Here is a 13,107-nt window from a genome sequence, read left to right as displayed (position 1 = left end):
ACAGTGAGGGCATATAATGCAGAGTACGTCACAGTGAGGATATATAATGCAGAGTACGTCGCAGTGAGAGCCATATAATGCAGAGTGCGTCACAGTGAGGGCCATATAATGCAGAGTGTGTCACAGTGAGGGCAATATAATGCAGAGTGTGTCACAGTGAGGGTCATATAATGCAGAGAGCATCACAGTGAGGGCCATATAATGCAGAGAGTGTCACAGTGAGGGTCATATAATGCAGAGTGCATCGCAGTGAGAGCCATATAATGCAGAGTGCATCACAGTGAAAGCCATATAATGCAGAGTGCGTCACAGTGAGGGCCATATAATGCAGAGTGCGTCGCAGTGAGAGTCATATAATGCAGAGTGCGTCGCAGTGAGAGCCATATAATGCAGAGAGCGTCACAGTGATCGCCATATAATGCAGAGAGCATCACAGTGAGGGACATATAATGCAGAGAGTGTCACAATGAGGGACATATAAGCATCACAGTGAGGGACATATAATGCAGGGTGCGTCACAGTGAGGACCATATAGTGCAGAATGTGCAGCAGTGAGCACCATAAAACACAGAACAGTGATCAGTGACCCACATATAACTTATAACACAGATAATATAAACACACCCCTTACACACATACACATAAAATAAATACACCCCCCCCACACACACACACTATATTAATACACCATGACCACCCCCCTAGATGATACTGGCGCTTACCTGTCCTGGAAGAAGTTGTGTGGTCCCTGCTGGGGCTGGGCTCCATGGCACAGGATAGGAGAGGAAATAGAAGAGCCTGTGAGATGATGACAGAGAAGAGACTGGAGAGGAAGGGGCAGGGACTCGGGGTTAGGGGGCGGGGTCTCGGGTAGAGAAAGCAGTGTGCATGTAGAATAGACAGGGGGTGGAGACCCGAGGTTAGGGGGGTGGTCTCGGGCAGGGAAACAAGTGGGCATGTATGTAGTATAGACTGGAGGGGATGGGGACTCGGGGGTGAGGGGATGGTCTCAGGCATAGTGACAGACTGGTCAGAGCGAGGATAAGAAGGAGCCACAGTCAGACTGCCCGAGGCCAGCCGCAGCGCAGAGTGCTGTAATAATGAGTCAGTGTGTGACTCATTATTAGTACTGCCGGCTGCATGCCCCTTCATCGTCTCGGGACCCAGTGCATTGCACCGCTAACAGTACTGAGCCGCTGGATGGCCCTTAGGCATTCCAAATGCCCTAGGCATTTGCCTAGAATGCCTATGCCTAGGGCCAGCTCTGATGAAAAGTAATCTCCAACCTATATTTCTCTTTATTAATCAGTTTTGGAGGTATTTGTAAATGTATGCACTTGCCTTACCCACTCTCCTAACTACCCCAAAATCTTATCTCCTCTCTACCCCAGTGATCCTGTAATTCGTGTAAGTCTGAGAGATGCCGAGTTTATATATATTAGTAATCTGCCAGAAATATAACATGTGGTATGTCCTGGCATTCTATTTGTAGTAATTATAGCAGCATAATATATCTGTTATTAGAATGCTGGGACATGCTTCAGGTGATAGAATTTTTTTTTTTGTGGACAGGGTGGGACCGGTTACTGTATAGCAACCCTGCATCTGTCCACCATTACAGGACCACCACCATAAAGCGGAGCTGGTTAACTGTGGGTGGCAGGAGCATGAAAATGATATAAAGTAGCACAAAAGAATGTACTTTGGAAATACCCTTTAAACCAGAGAAAAATAACATTAATGAATGCTGACGTAACTGCAATTTGGAAACCTACCTGTAGGTTTAGTCTTACAACTAATATTGCTGATATTTTCTTCTAACTGTAAAGGCATCATCATCATCGTCATCATGATCCATTGCATAGTAAATTAACAATTAAAGTAGATGACCAAATCATACAGATATGTTTCAAAATGATAGCTTTATTTTTTTTAACACCTATATAGGAACTGCTAGCACCTTTGAAATTGATGGTGGAATGACGTATGAGCAATTGCAGGTAGAGTATACTAAATTGTAATTATTATTATTATTGTTATTGTATTTGGTATTTAGCCAAGTGCTATTTTTGTGCCATAATCAGAAATCCAATAATTAAGACTACATAGGATAGACTGCAAAGTTGTCTACATCTCAGTCTCCAGGGTAACTTTTGGAAGGATCGGTTTTGTCGTCTATTGCAATCTGATGGACATTGCATCGAATTGCTGTGTAAAAATCCAGGATTTACTAACCATCAGATTTGAGTATCAATAGTAGTCCAACGGCAATGTCCACCATATGGAATATTTTCTGTCTAAAACCCCATCGGATTGCTCCTTCCTGATAGAATCCACCATCAATTCTCCTTTCTGATAGAATCCACCAGCAATGGCAGATTTAAAGCACTGCACAGATCACTATGTATATGAAGAAGGTTTAAAACATTACAAAATAAATGGCGTGAGGTCCCCCTCAGAACCTTTAACCAGCCCCAGGCCTTTGAACCTAGACTATTATTAGAAAATAGGGGTGAAAAACAGCATGGGGTCCTCCCTATTTTCAGGGACGTCAAAACTGTTTTATATTGGGGGGGGGATATAAAAACGTTCCGACGCCCCTGTGCCCCTCCATCTCTCCCTCCCTCCGTCTCCCCTTGGGCACTCAGGGACTGGAGTGGCGGCCACGGATGGTCAGGGGCTGTGCTTTATAGTAATAGGCTGCACAGCCCCTGCAGCGCACAGAGGAGGTGTAATGTGCGGTCTTTTAACTTAAAGGCCGCACATTACACCTCCTCCTTCGTGTGGTGTGGGGGCTGTGCAGCCTATTGCTATAAAACACAGCCCCTGACTGTCCACGGCCAAAGCATCTTTCAAATTTTTGGGGTAGGGGCAAGCTCCCCTCCCCGTTCTGACATCCATGCATATTTTCTAATAACCAGCGCTAGGCTGAACCAGCCTGGGGGCTGACACCATAGCAGGGAGTCACACAGCAAGCCATAATAGCAACCAGCCCCAAACTGCTCAGACCAGGGCTGGTATCCCTAATGAAGTGAGAAACACCCCAAAAAATGGGATGTCCCCTCCCTGATGATAATTGGCCATAGGCTTTGGGTGCAGAGGTAATATTGTTAGTAAATGGTTAACTAATATTGTTCTTTACAGATCGACTCAGGTCCTAGCAAGGCTGCCCAGACTTGATAGCACTTGTCGAACCAAAAGTGCCAGCATGTCCTAACATCAAGGTCTCACTGGCACCTGAAGTCCACTAGTAAAAAAAAATATTAAACAAAGGATAATACACACACCAAGTATTTAAGTATTTTAATAAATAAACACCCCATCACAACCCTCATTTACCCATTTAGTACTTCATTAAATCCTGTGGAGAGTGTCCGCAAGTGACCTCTTAATTGCAGTGAGGTGCCGGGAGGAGCAGTGGCGTAATTTTTTTGGTTTTGCAAAGATTCAGGGATGCTACACGGACCAAAGAGGATGGTTTGTAGCGCCATCGGATAGTATTAAGAAAATTAGTCAGAGCAGCCGAACATAAAAAACATGAGCAAGGATTTGGGTGGGAGGGAGAGACTTTCCAACTGAAAAGAGACAAAACCTGATTCAAATGAACCTTATGTGGTAACACCAGCATGAACACCCTTAATACCCCTATAGGCTGAAAACAACCAAACAAAAACTAATCTACATATCTACATAGTAACCAGTAACTGTTAGTAACCTATCAGAAAAAAATGAAGGCTGCGTTCATGAATGCGCAAATTTGGCAAATACTGTACTGTCTGCCAGCAGTAAATGTCTTCAAACCTTATCCGAGCACTATCAGCATGCATGCTCAGGTCTCTGCGAACAATGCATGCCACACTCCTGCACCATGACGACCAACCTGTATCCTAAATGCCTCCTCTCCCACAATCCCCTTTATCACCAGTCTGTGTCTGACATGCCTCCCTCCACACCATTCTGCAGTGGGGAGGGGGGGGGGGGAGGTGGTGTTCTCACAAACGGGCATTTCGACCCCTTTTTCAGGAAGTTGCAAAACCAAAGGCTGCATCAGCGGACGCAGTTTCCTGGCATTGCATGCGGACCAGCCTGCGTAAATTGAGGCTTACTCAGCTGGCCAGCACCATCTACCACCGCGACCAATGGTCGTGATGGTTATCCCAGCCTATGACCTCGGTCGCAGTGCTGGGATCGAAAATGCACAAGGGGTTGTCATACATCTCCTGCTGCATTTGCATATTTTCAAGGATGGAATTGCACAATTGCTTGTGTGCAGCTTTGCAATTGCGTCCTGTGCCGAATTAGTCACTATGAACCTAGTTTAAGATTTTACATGTTTTATTGCTTGGGGATATCTTAAACCCTTTTATTTAATCATTTGCACTAATGAAATGCAAAGTAACATTTTCAAAATTATTCCATGAAATTTTAGCCTTATTCTGCATTTAACCACAATATTTCTCATGTTTCCTCCACTGCAAATTGGCAACAAGCTTTCCCAATCTTAACCAACAGAGCAGAATGAATTGATCATCACTTATGGACTATAAATTGCCTTGTATAGTTGGAATGTGGCATTACCAAGGAATGGTCTTGTCTCACTGTGAAATTTTGCCAAAATTTCTCTCATCTCTAAACTTCATGTTACCAGTAATGGTTTTTATCCTTGCACAATGTTTGAAGGTGAAGATATTTTAGCATGCTCCAAACTCATGTTTTTCTACCATTTAGACAATGATCGAAGAAGTTTTAGAAGACAGTGGCTACTACAATTTAACTTCAAATCGGTATGTGTATTATGTGAAAATAAGATATACCTAGTGCCCAGTGATGCATTCTGTTTTAAGGTTACTGCAACACCAAACACCAACATTGTGACACATTGGATAGATCATAATACATGTCTCTATTCACCTGTCAAAGTGGTGCATTTGCCCATCAGATGGCATTGAAGTACGAATAGTACTAACAAGGTAAATTACTTGAAACACACTTTCTGCGTGAGCCACACATAGAAGACTTGGGAAAAGGGAAAAAATTATGGAAATTGAAAAGAGTAAAAGGATGAAAGATTGGAATGGGAAAGTATGAGATGAGAATGAGAAGGAGGAGAAGCATAGCAGTTTGGAATGGTATAGAGTAGAAAGGGCAGGAGACAGGAGTGGGATAGATAGGAAAGGATGGAAGACATCAGTTTAAAAGAGGGAGCAAATTGATGACAGAAGTGGGATAGAGGAGAATGGATAAAATATGGAAATGGAACAGTGGTAAAGCATGGAAGGCAGTAATGAAAAGAGGGAAAAGGTTATTATTATTATTATTATTATTATTACTAATAATAATAATAATAACAACAACAACAATCTACTTCATTTAGCAAAACATACCTAATTGTAATACATTACATATTTCAAGCTATAGTGTGTGTGTCTCCTAGCAACTGGCTATTATTTCCATATGAAACAGGAAGCAACAAGCACAGCAGGTGATGCAAGCATCTGAAGAGTAAAACATTTTCAACTGTTCCCCATAGAGATCAGGGGTTTTTATATATTTAAAATATGAACTTTTAAGATCCACACAGCTGTGTCATAAGTACAGTAGCTCTGTGCTCCTGGCATGGCATCCCTAGATGAACAACTCTGTGGGGATAAACCAGGTTAAGTATGATCCACCAAGTACCTCCAAAAGTGGTACAAATATCAAGAAGTGTACCTTGTCAGGGTAGCCATGAATTGGGCATTCACAGACAGACCTAATCCTTTCAATTGACTTTAGATATGCCAACATTCCTTTCACCATAGGCAGAAGGAGCCTGATTTACTGTTGGAGTTGGAAATACTGTATATTGACTAGACATAATTGACCTTATTTCCACATATTCCTTGGCCTCTGGAGTGAAAGTGGCCTGTCTTTTAGGGTGGGTACACACCTAAACAATATCGTCCCAATTTGGCCGATTTAGCCAAATTGGAACGACAAATCGGGCACATCGTACAGTGTGTATGCCCGATTTGCGCATTCCCGCGGTCGCATGCGATATCGTGCGATTGGCTGTGCTGCACAGTCAATCATACGATATCGCACGTGAGGCTGTTCCGTCTTTCATTAAATGTTTTAAGTGTGTACCGGCAATCATGCGATGACCAGGGTGAAGACAAATCGCCCTAAACATCGTCGTGATTAATGGTCGTTTTGGTGTGTACCCTTCCTTACTCTGGCATTTCCCTGGCTGAAAGTTTAGGCGATAGAGGGATACAGCCAGACTGAGGACTGAGAGATTTTTCTGGTAAGCAATCATTTTGCTTTTGTGCTGCTATAAGTTACAGAGATTAAACCCCTGACTGTTGTATGTGTATGTGACACCAAACATCTTAATGATGGATATATCATTCTATGTGATTAGAATGAAAGGACTACTTCATGTAAACCAGAGTTGTGAGATTTTTTTCAAATTCTGAGCCATAATGTTCATAAGTGCACATGGTACCAAAGCACACAGGGACAAAGGGCCTGATTCAGAGCCGGACGCTATTTGCGCTCGCTCGTTCAGAAAAAAGGGGTGGCTATTCAAATGAACCGTTCGCTCTTTGCGGTCTGTTCACGCCTCTAGGTCTGAACGAGCGAACAAAATTTGCGGTCGTTTTTTGGAAAACTATGCCCCCTGGCCGTTCGCATCCTACGTCATGTCCGCTATTTATTAGATTAATCAAGTACATCGTCCAGCGTATGAACTGCTCGCTATTCTTGTGGTTGGTTTTTCCTACCGCAATCATGCGAGCAGTTCTGACTATAAAATAACCCAGTGACGTGGTCAATGACACTGCTGTATTAATTATGCACACCCATAAAACACCCGTTTTGACCTTTAAGCACGCCTGCGTTCGGATCTCCACTCCCCGTTTTCAAGCACCATCCCCTGTTACCACCCACATACGCCTCCTCATGTCACTCAAAATAGCAGGCATTCGCTATTTAGCAAACAAACGATTTTCGGCCGCACTGACTGGTTTGTGCATGCGTATTATGATCCGTACGCATGCGCAGTTGTGCAAACATCGCTCGGAACGAACGAGCGGCCGCTTATGAGCGGCTCTGAATCAGGCCCAAAGGTCAAGAATCCACTTTGTGGTTAAATTATCTAACTACAGGCCATGCAAAGTTGAATGCAAACCATTTTGCTGCCCTGAAGATGCCATGGAAAAAGACACAGATGAGATCATGCTTCCCCAATGTTATGGCAAACTGTTTGGAGGCTCAATAATGGTCAGTGTGATCTTGCTTAAACCGCCTACACACTAGACAATAAATTGGGCGATATGAACGATAACGATATCGTTATCGTTCATCGCGTTCAATATTTTCCAGTGTGTATGCAAAATATCGTTAATAATGCATGCTCCTACGGATCGTTAATAATATCTTCATTGCCCATACTGGCAGGGCAACCTGACGATATCGTCAGGTTCTGCAAGTTCGGGGATGAAGGAGGGTGCCGTCACTGAACTGAATAACTTAACTTATTGTTCAGTGTGTAACGACATTGAGCCCGGCAGTGCAGGGGAAACACTTAACGATATCGCTCATGGAGCATATTGTTAAGTGCGTATGAGCCTTTAGGCTTTGCTAAGAAGATATATGCAAGTGACCACTACTTGTGTAGAGATTGCTGATTGGTGGAAGGAGCATATGTTGACATGCACTCTCACCAAGAAGCAGCACCTCCAGTGAATTGAAACTTAGGGGGTCATTCAGACCCACTCGCAAGCGGCAGTACGCTCGCAAGTGGGTCGATGTTCCCCACTGCGCATGCGCACGACGGAGGGAGCTCCGTCATGCGCATGCGCGAGACCCGGACTGCGACAGCCAAGCTGTCGCTCCGGGTCTCGCACCAAAGGGGGCGTGCTGTCGATGGTCACCCACAGCTATACGAGCGTCAAGGAGGACGCTCCATTTTAATGGAGGAGGGCCCTGATTCAGAGCGAGCGCTCTGGTCAGAGCGTCCGGCTCTGAACCAGGCCCTTAGGTTGTTATGGCATTGCAAGGCCTTTAGAATGGTATGGCTGCAGGAGAAGATGAAAACTGGTTGTAAATATTGAAGGCACTGGTCTTTAATTTGCTAGAGTGGTTTATATGCTTCTTCAGTGTTGCATGGAAGGAGGTTACAGGACCTCTGGGTTGAAAAATTGGATATTGTCCTCTATTTTTAAAAAGGGGTACCAGAAGGCATGTTTCAGCTGTAGGGTGCTGAAGAGACTATCTGAATTTTTAACTGATGAGTCAAGTAATATCTGTTGCTGTGGTACAGTGAGATAGCACTTTTCCTTTTTGCAGTTATGTGACACATATTTGGGAGTTTGCTGAGATAGTCTACATATTTTTTGAGGTATTGACTTCCAGAGTATCAGTGGCGTAACTATAAATTTTGCTCCCCCATGCCAAATAAGTTTCAGGTCCCCCCCCTCCCACCCCGCCCAAAATACAAACACACCCAAAGACGACGTTTAAGCTGTTGGTTTCATGATACAGTAATGTGCCTAAAGGCCCCCATACATCAGCAATTGATTGCAGCAGTTCTGCAATTTGCAATCGATTGTGTATAAAAATCTTTCCCTTTTTCAATCGATTTCAGACTGCAGAATTGCCACAATCGATTAAAAAAGGGAAAGATTTATATACACAATTGATTGCAAATTGCAGAATTGGTGCAATCAATTGCTGATGTATGGGGGCCTTTACCCCAGTGGTTCCCAAACGCAATCCTCAAGGCTCCCCTACAGTTCAGGTTTTAGTGATAACCATAGTTAAGCACAGGTGGTTAAATCAAATTGACTGAGGTACTAATTAAGTCACCTGTGCTCAACCATGGATATCACTAAAACATGAACTGTTGGGGAGCCTTGAGGACTGTGATTGGGAACCTCTGCCTTACACATTATGACACACTAATTAATGCCACGATATAACACATTATGCCACACCGTAATGCCCCTATAACACTTTATGCCACACAGCAATGCCCTTCACACATGCCATACAATAATGCCATGTGTAACACATAATGACACACAGTAATGCCCTTATAACAAATTATGCCATGCCGTAATGCCCCTATTTCACATTATGCCACATACAATACATTATACCACACAGTAATGCCCCTTGCACATTATGCCCCTTATAACACATAATGCCATACAGCATGCCACACTAAGTAATACCCTTAATAGCAAATTGTGTACACAGTAATGCCCATTGCACATTATGCCACAGAGTAATGCCCATTACATCCCACCCTGACAGATCTACTTCACCAACCCTTCTTTCCGCTCCTGCCAGTCTGTCACCTCAGCTCAAGACAGGTTGCACAGTTTTAATGTCCGTGGAGAACCAGATTATTGGGAACATAGTTTATATGCGTATATCAAGTTACTGCCCCTTATACAGTGTCCCCTGTAGGTGTGCCCCTTATGCAATGCCCCCTGTAATAGTGCCCCTTATGCAATGCCCCCTGTAGTAGTGCCCCTTATGCAATGTCCCCTGTAGTAGTTCCCCTTATGCAGGGCCCCCCTGTAGTAGTCCCTATTATGCAGGCCCCCTGTACAAATGCCCCTGTACTAGTGCCCCTTATGCAATGCCCCCTGTAATAGTGCCCCTTATGCAATGCCCCCTATACTAGTGCCCCTTATGCAATGCCACCTGTAATAGTGCCCCTTATGCAATGTCCTCTGTAGTAGTAAAGTAGTGCCCCTGTAGTTGTGCCCCTTAAAGTAGTGCCCCCTGTAGTTGTGCCCCTTAAAGTAGTGACCATATGCAGTGCCCCTGTAGTTGTGCCCCTTCAAGTAGTGCCCCCTGTAATTGTGCCCCTTCAAGTAGTGCCCCCTGTAGTTGTACACTTTAAAGTAGTGCCCCCTGTAGTTGTACACTTTAAAGTAGTGCCCCCTGTAGTTGAGACCTGATAGCGTGCGTGGTTGTTAGTAATTTCTGAGTAAGGTCAGAGCTTGTGCAAGTGTGCGTGAGGCTGCGATGGTACTCGATTGTACCAATGGCTTCGCAGGCTTGCTAAACATTACGGGTATGTGGTAAGTAAAGTGGGCGTCCTTATACTATGCTGCGAAGGCATTGCGATCAGAATGGATCAGCATAATATCGCAGTTGAACTGCGTGCGTCTTTGCTATTGCATTCGCAGTTGTATACAGTAGTGAATCAGGCCCAGAGACCAGTAAGGAGGGGAAGAGGTTACACCTTTGTCATTTGCAGGTAATGAACCAGAGTAAAAACTACACCAGATTTTACAGTGTATCTTGTGTGAAAGCTCTCAGTGCACTCCCAGAAAAGTGGGAGCACACCTATGAAGATTAGTGTTATTCTGGGATTTATGCCAGTTTGTGCCTGGATAGGTGTTGTTGAGTGGAAAAGGGTATTCTAACTAAGGGGTCTATTTACTAAGCAGTGTTAGGAGACAAAGTGAAAAGTGATAAGGTGCCAGCCGATCGGCTCCTAACTCATTTGTCAAACACAGCCTGTGAGATGACAGTTGGGAGCTGATTGGCTGGCACCTTATCACTTTTCACTCTGTCTCCTAACACTGCTTAGTAAATAGACCCCAAAGGCTGAATTCCAGCTAACTGCATTTTTACAAGCTGTATCAGTGAGTTACCAATGGGTGCATTCCTTTGCACACGTAGCATATTATTTCTCCCACAGCCCAGTAAAAGATCGCTTACTACTCTTGAGAAAATCTGCACAACAGCTGAAATGGGTAGATCCTTGTCCCACCACAAGGTACACAGAACACCTCTGCCAGATGAGCTGATCAGCCATACAGAAAGGATTCCTATTGTGCCAGGACTGCACCACAAGGAAGCTCAGATACCAACACCTATTCAAATAAATGCCACTTTAAGTGACCAGTTTGTATATTGATAATATATACTGACATACAGTACTTTACTTTAAACTATAGTATACCCTACTTATCAGAAGAACAACAGAACAAACAGTTGGAAATCTTCTCCTGCAAAAAAATCCAGTTTTAAAAAAGTATTTTTAGAAAACTGGAATCAATTACAAAAGCAGCAAACATATTTTTTAGCACTATATACAAATGAATATATATATATTATATACAGAATATGTATAGAGCACGTATCTCTTGTAAATATAAATGTAGACAATCCAACAAACATGTTTGATAGTCTGAAAGTCATGTTACACAATACATCACCAAAGTGAATCTTAATTTTCAGCATGCCATGGAATTATTGCTGATGGAATCCACATTTAGCCAGATAATAGCTTTCTCCTTTATCAATTAATCAAGCCAAAGTAGATAGCTTACATTAGACAGAGGTCATTGCAAACTTAGCTCTGCCATCTGAGAGGGGCATTGCTACTCAACTAATGTTGGCTTATCCTGTTTACAAAGGCTCTTAATTATATTTTGTTGTTATCATCTCTCTCTCTCTCTTTCTAGATACTACTCGTTCCCAGTGGGAGTCAAGAGCCTTTTAACAATAAAACGATGATGACTTTCACCTTTAAAAGACAGTATTACTGTGTTTCTCTCCCAACTGATACAGTTGGTTAACTAATGCTGCTTAACATATATAGAAGAAGAAAAATGTGGACTGATATGAATCCCATGGTAGAACCCTCCAGAGACTGGATGTGACTGTATTATCAGACGAGCTGTGCTTGTTTTGAGACGCTTTGCATAATGAAATGCTCTATAAATGAAGTACCATATCTTTTATATCTAAATGTATAGACTCCTCGTATATCAGATTAAGTCTGGAATAGTACTGTATATAAGAGCTTTAAATTGCAGATTTATGATATATGAATTCATGTAATGCACAGAGGAATGGTACGTACTTATAAATAACATGCATTATTTTGATCCTAAGATTGGATGCTTTTTATCTTTATTTCTATCGAGGCTGCTGTATTATAACAGAAGACAGACAACTTAAAATTAGTTGTAAGTAGAAACCCGAAACTGTTCTTCTTCTTGGACCCTCATTGCTGTGCTTAATGCAGAAACTAAAGCTAACTACCCACTATACAATTATTGCGCCGATTTGCCAGTAATTGAGTGATCGCCCTCATTTATTGTGTAGTGGGTATGAACAATCGTTTCAGCGTTTCACCAATAAAATGGTTAAAAAAACATCCACAAACGCATTCCTTCCATTATCCAATCTGTCGGTCAAGACTGAAAATCTCGGCCTCAGTCTCTCGATATTGTGTAGTGTGTATGCATTCTCGATAATCTACTCATATTTCCTATGATTTTTCCTGATTACCTCATCATCCTTGTGGACATACATACAGATTGAGCGGCCATCATCGTTGCCGTGATGCTCGCGCACAGCATCACGCATCGCAGCATAGTGGAGCTCTCGCCGGGCTGCGATTAGGCGTGCCTGGCATTCTCCCAATTGAAGTCTGACATGCGAGTCGCTCCATCCATGTAGCCACAATCGCATCGAAGCATAGATGAGCATGGCTACATCTGTATACAAATTCACTCTGAAAATCACCAGGTATTTAATTTAAATTGTATAGTGTGCAGCACAGCTATCGAGACCATGAATTTGTCCCAATTATCGGTTTGTTTGAAAAATCGCATAGTGTGTATCTAGCTTAAGCAGGCCTGATACAGAGACGTGGGCTACACACTACAACAATGGGTCAGGGTGGTGTGAAGTCTGTGTACAATAATAAATAACCTTTAGTCCTTTGAACCTGATTGGCTAAGCACACTCAAGCCAGGGCCGGATTAACAATTGCTCCAGGCCCACCCATGAAAATAGGCCCACAGGATCCTCTATCGTTTTGACATTGACAACAGGCAAGCATTTCCTGTCACTACCACCAGCCGCACTGCAAAGCCTGTTTACTTCCAGCTTTCCTAATCTCTGCCCATCCAGCCTCCAGCCGTCCACAAACACTGCAGTGCTTGGATATCAGAAACACCGTGCATATTTACCTCCCAGATGTCCAAAGCACTGCCCATTCATCCAGCTCTCTGAAGCCCCGCCCATTTGTTTATGCCCGTTGAAGCCCCGCCCACCAGTGGCACCCTAAGCCCCGCCCTCTTGTCA

At 43.3% G+C, this 13,107-nt stretch overlaps 1 protein-coding gene across 3 annotated transcripts in view; it reads left to right on the top strand.

The window, feature by feature from the left end:
• The window catches only part of NEK10 (NIMA related kinase 10), a 347,660-nt gene extending 335,587 nt beyond the window's left edge, over positions 1-12,073 (top strand). For all 3 annotated transcript variants that reach the window (XM_088463509.1, XM_088463508.1, XM_088463507.1), the window contains 3 exons: positions 1,948-2,000; positions 4,729-4,784; positions 11,475-12,073. In XM_088463509.1, the coding sequence (XP_088319635.1) occupies positions 1,948-2,000; positions 4,729-4,784; positions 11,475-11,526 (161 nt within the window). In that variant the 3' untranslated portion in view covers positions 11,527-12,073. The remainder of the gene's footprint in view (positions 1-1,947; positions 2,001-4,728; positions 4,785-11,474) is intronic.
• The last annotated feature ends 1,034 nt before the right edge of the window (positions 12,074-13,107 follow it).

This window comes from Taudactylus pleione, unplaced genomic scaffold (genome assembly GCF_031769625.1).
Source record: "Taudactylus pleione unplaced genomic scaffold, aTauple2 ptg000053l, whole genome shotgun sequence".
In the NCBI taxonomy this organism is placed as follows: Eukaryota; Metazoa; Chordata; class Amphibia; order Anura; family Myobatrachidae; genus Taudactylus; species Taudactylus pleione.
Note: the sequence above shows the minus strand (reverse complement) of the source record. Positions and strands in the feature narration are given on the sequence as shown.